The sequence below is a fragment of the Macadamia integrifolia genome, chromosome 2, assembly GCF_013358625.1.
Source record: "Macadamia integrifolia cultivar HAES 741 chromosome 2, SCU_Mint_v3, whole genome shotgun sequence".
Lineage (NCBI taxonomy): Eukaryota > Viridiplantae > Streptophyta > Magnoliopsida > Proteales > Proteaceae > Macadamia > Macadamia integrifolia.
The window spans coordinates 32313172-32323580 of record NC_056558.1 but is presented as its reverse complement, the minus strand read 5'-3'; the positions used below and the strand labels follow the sequence as shown (position 1 = coordinate 32323580).

The 10409-nt window shown below is 33.9% G+C and overlaps 1 protein-coding gene across 3 annotated transcripts; it reads left to right on the top strand.

Annotated features, from left to right (window-relative positions):
* The first annotated feature begins 6425 nt into the window (after positions 1-6425).
* Positions 6426-8852, top strand: LOC122060110 (UPF0481 protein At3g47200-like). 3 transcript variants are annotated; one of them, XM_042623301.1, is made up of 3 exons: positions 6426-6550; positions 6621-6713; positions 7522-8852. In XM_042623301.1, the coding sequence occupies exon 3, from the start codon at positions 7594-7596 to the stop codon at positions 8581-8583; it is 990 nt and encodes a 329-aa protein (XP_042479235.1). In that variant the 5' UTR covers positions 6426-6550; positions 6621-6713; positions 7522-7593; the 3' UTR covers positions 8584-8852. The 3 variants fall into 3 exon arrangements, with proteins under 3 accessions (XP_042479235.1, XP_042479227.1, XP_042479216.1); XM_042623293.1 differs by having other exon boundaries at positions 6621-6721; XM_042623282.1 differs by lacking the exon at positions 6426-6550 and having other exon boundaries at positions 6559-6721.
* The last annotated feature ends 1557 nt before the right edge of the window (positions 8853-10409 follow it).

Below are 10409 nucleotides of genomic sequence, written 5' to 3'. Positions count from 1 at the left end.
AAAGTTTTTTTTTTTTTTGGCCTTTTGTTAAAAGAAGATGAGCTCAAAGCAGCTGTACATTTCTTTGACAAAAGGTTAAGACAAAATTCAGAGACTTTTCTGTGTCATGAGTGTCATGACATGCTTTCCAGTTGCGTGTGGGGTGGAGCCGTTAGACGAGAAGTCACGTTCAACAAAGCGATGTTCTGAGGCATTTCTTGGATCATTCATCAGTGGGCCTTTTTCTATTATAATAATAATTGAACCTTTCATACTGTTTATCATTAAAACCCTACAAGCCTTTTAATGTCAAGGACACTATAAAAAAAATAATAAATAAAAATAAATAAATAAATAACATGGATATGAATCCTCAGATTAAAGAGTGATCTTATGGCTTCGAGGATCCGGGCAAGTGTTCCAAGATTATTTTAGCCTTAGGATCATTCTCTACTCCTTGAATTCTATCTAGGGGAATCCTATCCAATTTACATCAGGGCTTTCGTTTTTTGAATTAAAATAAGCATATGGAGTAATTTAGAGGAAACATTTATTTTTCTGGAGATAATGCCACTTGTGGTCTTGGAGCGTAACCACCTATTCTCAGATGTATATAATATATAATGCCTAACCTTTTTTAGGTTTAGGTCTATACCAATGATTTGATTCTTGTTAGGTATTAAATGGCTCACATGGTGAGGAATAATTATTCTAATATTAACATTGATTGGACATTTCACCAATCCTTTTGGAAATGAGCGTTTGTTACAATCAGGTTAATATTTCGTGAATTATTCACCGAAGTGGATTGTGGGAACATGGGGTGGTATTTGTTTTGCACTTATGGAAAGTATATATCTCTTTTATCATTCTTGATTTTTTTTTTCCCCTAAAGGTCAGTAAAGTATATTATATAAAAATAAAAAAAATAGCAGATTACAAAAGAGCCTTTAGATCTTTGTTCCATCTTCGGCATTGACTGTCAACAGAATAAAAAACCAAAACTATAAAAACAAAACAAATTACATAAAATGAAATCTTAGACTATACTGAGAATCCCAGTCTAGATCAAAAGTGAGTCTCTCTTAACTTGAAGTCGTCTAAAAAATAAAATAAAATTTTTCTTGTTAGTGTTGGAGACATTTTTAATTTGAGGAGGCTTTGTCGTCCGACTCCTCATTAATGATGTTAAGATCGGTTGACCAAGTCTCAGAATTTGAAAATAAAATAAAGACATAATGGAATCACTTTGTTTTAATAATATAAATAATATTGTTAAATCCGAGCCAAAGTAAAAGATTTTAGAAAATTCACATTTTTTTGAACCATTTTGGATGAAAGGAATTATATTCAAATAGTTCGGGCAATATAAAAACCAAAATACTTCTTTTTTCACTTCTCAAGATTGTTTTTTTATTTTTTTATTTTTTTATTTTTTTAGTTTTTTATTTTTTTATTTTTTTGGTGAAAACACTTTCAAGAGTTAGTCACCTAATTAGCTTAGCTTTAAGGTTGAAAAAAAAAAAAATCCCAAAAAATAAAATACTTTAAGTTTTTTGTTTGTGAGGGACAATTTTGCAGCCTTCTAAATGAAAGTGAACAGTTCTATCATGAATTATTTAAATAATGGGAGATGGTCATTTAATTCCGACATACCCCGATCTATGCAGTTGTGGGATCAATATATATAGGCGAACTAATTTAGCAAAACAAAAACAAACAAAAAAAAAACAAAACACTACCAATACATTTGGTTGATGCTTTTCTTAATGATGAGCCACATGATACAAATCAGATTGGACATTTTACTAAACCTTTGACAAAAAGGCGTTTGTCCCACCCATGTTAATAATTTTTTTGCTGAAGTGGAATGTGGGAGCATGGGGTAGTGTTGGCTTTGGACTTATGGAAAGTATATATCTTTTTTGTCTCTCCTAACTGTGTTCGTTCAAAAAATAAAATAAAATAAAATTTTCTTGTCTGTGTTGGAGATATTTTTATCTATGAGGGGGCTTTGATTTCCGACTCTTCATTAATGATGTTAGGATCGGTCGACTCATTCTCAGAACTTGAAAATAAAATAAGACATAATTAAATGATGGAATCACTTTGTATGAATAAAACAAATTATTTTGTTAAATTCAAGGAAGAGTAAAAGATTTTATAAAATTCACACTTTTTCGAAGCATTTTGTATGAACTGAATTATATTCGAATAGTTTGGGCAATATAAGAACTTAAGAATTCCTTTTTTCATTTTTCAAGCGGTTTTTTTTTTTTTTTGGGGAAAAACACTTTTCAAGAATTAGTCACCTAAATTACCTTGGTTTTAAAGTTGAAAAATAAAAATAACCGCAAAGGATAAAATACTTTAGGTTATTTGTTTGTGAGGGACAATTTTACAGCCCTCTAAATGAAAATGAACAATTCTATCATGAATTATTTAAACAATATGAGAGGGTGATCCGTTTGTTGCATGATGGTGATATTTACCAATGGGAGGGCAACATAGGAAAGGTATTACCAACCTTTTCCTTCAAAGAATGTGAGAAACCAACTTCAACATTGGCCCTATGCTTGGTGCATTTTGCTAGTTTATCGTATTTAAACAGCATGTTCAATCCTTTCTCATTTGTAATTTAGTGGACCAAGGCTTCCCACATCGATGGTAAAGGGAGGGTTTGGTATGACCTCCATAAGGAATCCCCTGTAGTATAGGGAGGCAGACAAGGACGGAAAATAATCATCTGTTTTTCTCATCCCTGTTTTTCCTTGTTTTGCTATCTGCAGAACTCGACACGTGGATAACTTTTAGACCAACGCACCGGATGTAATAATCCTCACCCAATCTTGACCGTTGGTCTCCTTATTGTCCACGTGTCGCGTTCTGCAGTAGCAAAACAAGAAAAAACATGGATGGGAAAAACAGAGGATTTTGATCCGACAAGGACAGCCCTGGTGGCTGTGATTTTCCTTTAATGAGTGGTGAAGGAAAACAAAAGCAAAGTAGAAAACAGTTGGAAATGTCGGATATATAAGCCAAAGATATTTCAAAGGGAATGTGGTCTCTACCATAGAGTGTGCCCCTACATTCCCCTACATTTAGACACACGAGGGTGCAAAATGACCATTGTGTGTCCCTCTTGTTCAATGCATTTATTTGCTCTCTCATTAGTGGGGGTACTGACCCAGGGGCCATGCCCCCATTTTCTCCATTTCAAATTTCAATTATTACTCACTTCCTCAGCTGCTTGGAAATATTTGGAATGGAGATCGTCGTTACACATTTTCTTCCCAACCTCTCTCACTCTCTCTTTCTCTTTTGCTGGATGTGTGCAAAAAAAATGTATAATCTTTTAAGGCATTAAATGTCTCCTCTTATATGGGTTACCGTTTAAGGCTATAAATGGATACCCTTATACGGGTCTTAGACTCTATTCTTTCGTGGAGATAAGTTTTTATCTTTTCTTCTTTACCAAAAAAAAAGAATTTATTATCACTCCCCTGCATTGGCCTATATTTAATAAAACTCCCTACATTTTACTTTTTTATTGATATTCATCTGTTTTTTTATTTTTACATCTCTTTCTCTCCTGCTCTTTTTAAATATTCAGATTACCCTCATTTTTTAATTGTAACCAATTACAATTTTTTCAAATTGATTAATTTAAAACATAGTTTGAACCAAACCAATTACAAGTTTTGTCCAATCCAATTATCAAGGATGTTGACTAGCTAATGTGTTCTTGAAGATATTATTATTTTTGTCTCATCCAATCATCAAGAATGTTGTTTATTTATTTATTATTATTATTTTTTTAATCTCATCCATCATTAAAAATTTAGCAATCTATTTTTTTTTTATCGGTGTTAGGTTGGTATCAGTCTCAACCAATCTAAGGATTAAAAAAAAAATTAAAAAAACATGTACTGCCCGATTGGAACATATGATACCGATATAGATATAGATCAGATACAAAATTATTATTTTTTGAATTTATAATATCCTTGATGATTGGATGAGACACAACTTGTTAGTGGTTTGATTCAAACCATGTTTTGAAGCAATCAATTTGAAAAAAAATGAAATAAGTTAGAAGTGAAAAAGAAAAGTAATCTAGGTATTTAAAAAGATAAGGACAAAAAGAGATATAAAAATAAAAAAAATAAGAGAGTATCAATAAAAAAGTAAAAGATAAGAGAATTTTAGGAAATATGAGCCAAATATAAAGGAGTTAGGAAATATGGGCCAAATATAGGGGAGTGATAGTAAATTGCCCACCACCCCAAAAAAAAAAGAAAATTGACACCCAAATTTTCAATGCTTTGAAATTTCATGAAAATTAACTTCATCTTCTCTTTTCATGACTTTTAAGTCTTCATGATATTAAAATTTTATGAACATAAAGGTCCATTTTCTCTACTCATGACCAGTGTTATCAATTCGGCCGAATAATTCGCGAATTATTCGGCCGAATCGAATTTTTCTGAATTTTATCAAAAATTATGACCGAATCCGAATTAAAAATAAAATTCGGTAAAATTCACGATTTTTTCAAAAGTGAATATAAAACGCTAATAATTTGGATCGAATCCGAATTAAACCGAATTATTCGGTTCACTTAAACAGTATTTAAAAAAAAAACAAAAACAAAAACAATAAAAAAAAAACCCAATAAGCTTTTTTGACCGCTTTTTTGACCGAATTCTTAAATTAATCAATCGAATTATTCCAAATAATTCTCCGTCTAAATAATTTCTGAATCCGAATTTGCTAATTATGCTCATGACTACCAAGTCTGGGTACAATGAACTTTGTTAAAAAAAGGTCAGGCCATAAAGAAAACATGTGAAACATGAAAAGCCATGTGAATGAAAGAAAAAAAAAAGTGGAAAACAGTTGGAAGTGTCGGATATATAAGCCATAGATATTTCAAAGGGAATGTGGTCCCTAACCAGAGACTGTGCCCCTACATTTAGACTTAGACACATGGCAGTTCAAAATGATCACTGCGTCCCTTCTGCTCAACGCATGTGCTCGCTCTCTCATTAGTGGAAGCATCGACCCAGGGCCCACGCCCCACGCCCCATTTTCTCCATTTCAAATTTTAATCATTAATCACTTCCTCAACTGTTTGGAAATATTTGGAATGCTGACCACCGTTACACATTTTCTTCCCAACCTCTCTCACTCTCTCTCTTGCCCAGATGTGTGCAAAAACAAATATATAATCTTTTCTAAGGCATTAAATGTTTCCTCTTACATGGGTTACCATTTAAGTATAAAAATGTATACCGTTATATGGGCCTTAGATGCTATTCTTTCCCTTACCAAAAAAAAATGCTATTCCTTCATGGAGATAAGTTTTTATCTTTTCTTCTTTTGTCAAAAAAAAAAAATTGACACCCAAGTCTTCGCCGCATTGAAATTTCATGAAAGTTAGCTTCATCTTCTCTTTTCATGACTTGTAAATGTTCATCATATTGAAATTTTACGAACATAAGCCCCATTTTCTCTTCTTATGATTCTTAAGTCTTGATTAAGGATGTGAATTTGTAATCGAAATTTTTTATTGAAATCGAACCTATCCGTATACATCGAAACTACAAAACCTTTTAGTAAATGGTGAGGTAATGGTTTCAAGTTTCAGGCCGATTAGCTAAACGGGTTGGGCCAGTTTTAATCGTGAAACCCATTGATTTCAAACCGAATTGAAACCGTTTAAACCGATCTGATTAATCCGTATAACAATTAAATAAAGCAGGGGCAGTAATCCGTATAAAATTAAATTAAGTGCCCATCCAGCTTTGGTATGATTTATTGCAATTCAGTTCAACTTTAGGCTTTAGATCATGAATTTGTAATCCATATATGTTACTATGTTATTATGTTCTCAGAAATGGGGTGTTTTGGCCGGAACCACCTGTCATTTTAATATTTTATGTTATAGAAGGCTGGATTCGGATGTTATATGATATTAATTTTATATGTTTGAGAATGACCATGTAAAGAAATAACACTAGATTATCAAACTAAAACAGACCATCGTCAATATAGAATCTCTTATTTGTGGTTGCTATATATTTTTGGATAAGCTTATGATCTTCAATTTTAGAGATGGTTGCAAGTTATAACAAATCGATTGTGAACCATTTTACAAACTGTATGGAATAAATCAAATCGAAATCAAAATCAAAACTGTTTAAAACTGTGAAACTGACACCGTTTAGAAACGGTGAAAATCAAAACCGTTTATTAAATGGTCACAGTTTCAGAAAGTGAAACCGTTTAATAAATAGTACGATTATAATTTTAGTCAAATAAATATAAACCCAATCAATCCGCACCATTTAAATCAAAATCGATTGACACCCTTAGTTTTGGCACAATGAAGTGATGAACTGAGATAAAAAGGTCGGGCCATAAAGAAAAATGTGAAACGTGAAAGGCAATGTGAGTCCAATCATTCGGGCCCATTAAAATAATATCGTTGACTGGTTGGTGGTGTCAGTCTTCAGTCTTTACCATTTCACAAGAAGGGTTCCTCCTCTCTTTTGGTTCCTTGCAGAAGGTAAGTGTTTCTATCATTTTGTTTCTTTTTCTGCGAAACTTCTGTTTGAACTCCCTTATGATTTCTGCAGATAATCACAGAAGATTTCAGAGATTAATTTCCACCGGAGGAGCTTAATACATTGCTGCTTCCACTCCAGTGCATGAACACAAGCTTGGACCATGTATGCAGGTTCAATTCCACATTCTTTCATATCCAATCCTGTATATTTTGAATTTAGCGAGAGAGAGAGAGAGAGAGAGAGAGAGAGAGTTCAAACCCTAGAAGTTTTTATTTGGGATCCACAAAATGTTTTTCTGGAGAGTTGTGGCTAAGTCTCTTCCAACTCAAGCTTTCTTTCAAGAGAGATGAGTTCCTTCTCCATCCTCTTGTTATTTTTGTTGGAATGCAGTGGAGAATATCCAATACATATTCTTCTAATGCCCCTTCTTTTCACAACTCTGGGGAGGGATCATATGTAAAGGTTGGCCTTCCAATTGAAAGATTAGACCTAGAGGTAGTGTGGAAACGGATTAAGAAATTTTTTAAAGGGAAATCCTATCTAGACTCCATTGGTAAGATTGCGTTTAGAGCTATCTATCATTTACCATATCTGGTTGAAACGGAATCTAAGGAATTAGGCTAGATGCTCTAGAATTATCCACTGAATATGGGAATCGAACTCATTTTGAGGTTAATTAGGGTAAGTTATGAGCCTTCCAAGAACCCTGTGATATTGATACTCCCCCCAACAGATTCATGTTTTCCTCTTAGGGTTTTCCTTTTCACTTGTGGTTAACGGTGCCAGTAGGACTAAGTATATGGTATTTTTGTATTAATATTTGGGAAAGGTTAATATGCGAAGCACAAACATAAAAGATATTTGTGCAAATTTTTGAATTTTTCATTGCTGTTTTAATGATTATACCAATTTATATCTCATATTTCTCACATATCTGAATTTATAAAGAATGTTCCATGCTTCGTTTCAGGGTTTTTTGAGGCCATAATATATTTTTTTTAAAAACCAAACAAGAGTTGGCTAGGAAGAACATTGCAGAATTATGGATGTGGATGAAGCGTTGGCATCTTCCATTGAAGCAAAGCTTCATCCTAAGCCTCCATTCTCCTCTCGAGCTTGTATCTTCAGAGTTCCCCACATATTCTCTCGACAAAGAGACGGTGCTTTTGCACCTAATATAGTATCAATTGGCCCCTTTCACCATGGTCATGAAAATCTTAAGAACATGGAAAAATACAAGCTATGGTATTTGCATGGCCTCCTCTCTCGTACCCCAACTCCACAGACAAGTTTAAAGATATTCACTAAAGCCATTCGGCAGTTGGAGGAACGTGCACGTGAGTGTTATGCAGAACAATTGATCAACCTTGACACAGATGAATTCGTGGAGATGATGTTAGTTGATGGTTGTTTCATCATAGAACTTTTCCGCAAGAAGGCAAATAGCATAGGAGGAGGACAAAGAGATGATCCCATATCAAGTACACCTTGGATGGACACTTACTTGCGAGTTGATTTGATGTTGCTTGAGAACCAAATCCCATGGTTTGTTCTTGAATATCTATTCAACCTTACTGTGTCTCCACTACAAAGTAGCCCTTCCCTAGCTGAGCTTGCACTTGGTTTCTTTAATACTTTGATGCCAATGACAGTTCCTGCCAAAGCAAGCTCTAGGCTTGAAACGAAGCATTTACTTGACCTTCTGCGGAACAGCATAATTTCAGTTACTACAGATATTGAGGTGAGTCAGGTGACACTGGAGAATGGGCATAGGGAACTGATTCCTAAAGTGACAGACCTTGTAGAGGCTGGAGTCAAATTCAGGAAGGGCAACCCTAAAGAAATACTGAATATAAGATTTGAAGATGGGGTGATGGAAATACCACCATTGTTAATTCGAGGAAGCACAGAATGTCTATTTAGGAGTCTCATTGCTTATGAACAGTGTTCTTCGCTAATGCCTAGCCAGATCACATCTTATGTTATGCTTTTGAACGTCTCATTAACTCATCAAAAGATGTGCAATTACTAAGGGACCAAGGTATATTAGAGAAGTGTTTGGGAACTGCAGAAGATGGGTCTCTTTTCTTTAGCAGGGTTTTGAAAGGTGTTATTCTCCGCAAGTTTTATTATGGGGGAATTTGCCAGAAAGTGAATGCTTATTATAGAACTAGCTATAGTGGCTACTGTTTTTGGTAAATGAAGAGTGACCACTTTAACAACCCAAGTGGACAATATATAATTTGCTTCATTGGGGCTATTGTACTGTTTGCTTATATTTGATTTAATCAGTTCGTCAAACTAGCTCCCTCTTTCCATTTTTTTTTTTTTTCCTTATCTATGATTTGATTATATAGCAGTGAGGCTCAACCAAGCAAGTATTTGAAGCTATTGCCTGAACTTTCCTACTATCTGGGTTCGTAGTGAAAGAAATAAAATCTTGAATGATATTTTTTGAAAAATACCACAACCTAAGAGGCTATTTGTTAACAAAAAGAGAAGTGACTAATTCCATTTCTTTGATTATGACCTTAGGTAGTAGAAAAGTTCTTACAACCCAAGTAGCAGCAAAATTATTTTCATACCATGTATGGGAATTGGGACTTGGGAGAGAGTAAGTGTTTGAGATTTAAAATGTAACCGCAAGCGTACAGATCAGTGTAGCTACGGGTCGAACACAGGGAGAGCAGCCACTTTATTTTTTTATTTCTTTTAATAATGCGAAAGTGAACCGATTAATGATTGTGATCTAATTCTAATTACTGTCCTAAACATATGTATCTAAAATAACGTCCTAACCATTCGTCATCTAAGAATTTAAAGATGCAAGCCACGCAATTAAAATTAAATAAATAAATAACTAAAAATAAACAACCCACGCAATTAAAAAATAAATAAATAAATAATGCTGAAATAAAAATAAAGTAAAAGAAAGGGGATAAAGCTAGAGAGCGACTCACAAGTAGGTTTCTCTACTTAGCCCAAGGGATGCATCATAATATGAGCTTCTCTACTTGACCAGAGAGTCACTCTTACAAGGGTTACTTTACTTGACTTTAGGGAAAGGGAGACAATTAAAATAAAAACAATAAATTGATGGTCCTATGGCTAGGAGGGGCAAAGCCAACACATACACTAGCCATGAACCTTGGGGGAAAGGGATAGCAATAATGTAACGACTGAAAATAAAAATCCTAAATTAAGAAAGAAAGGGTAGTCAGAAGAGAGAATGAGAGGGGGGAAAGAAGACTACTGAAGGAGCCTACTTACTTGAATCAATGCTTGAACTTGAAAAACAATTGCTCCATGGCTCGTGATCTTGTCACCTAGATCTAAGCCTAGAACTATAACTTAAAAAATTACAACTCAATTGCATAAATCATAAACATAAAAAGGCTGAATAAGAATAAAAGAGTGCTTGCGTTAATTGACATAAAAAAAACTATTACAAAAGTGATTAAAGCAAAAATAGAGAAGAACTAGAACTAAAGAGAGAGCAAGAGAAAGAGAGAGCAACTAAAAAAAAACTAGAAGAAGAATGAATTGTCTTCCCTCCTCTTACATGAGTTATATTTATAGGGAATGGGGAGGTAGGGTAACAATTTTCTCTTTCCTAAAAGAGATAAACCCACAATTGATTGTGAGATCTTTTGAGTCCAAAAGTGCTAAGGTGGAGGAGAGAGAAGAGAGAAATAAATTTCCTATATTTTTTTTTGCTTATTTTCTTTCCTTTTTTTTTTCCTAATTTTTTTTTCTTCTTTTTCTCTCTCCTAGGGACGATTTTCTTCTTCTTTGTGTGATTTGGACAATATTTGGTGACAATGTGGAGGAGAGAGAAGATTTGGACAATCTTTGGTT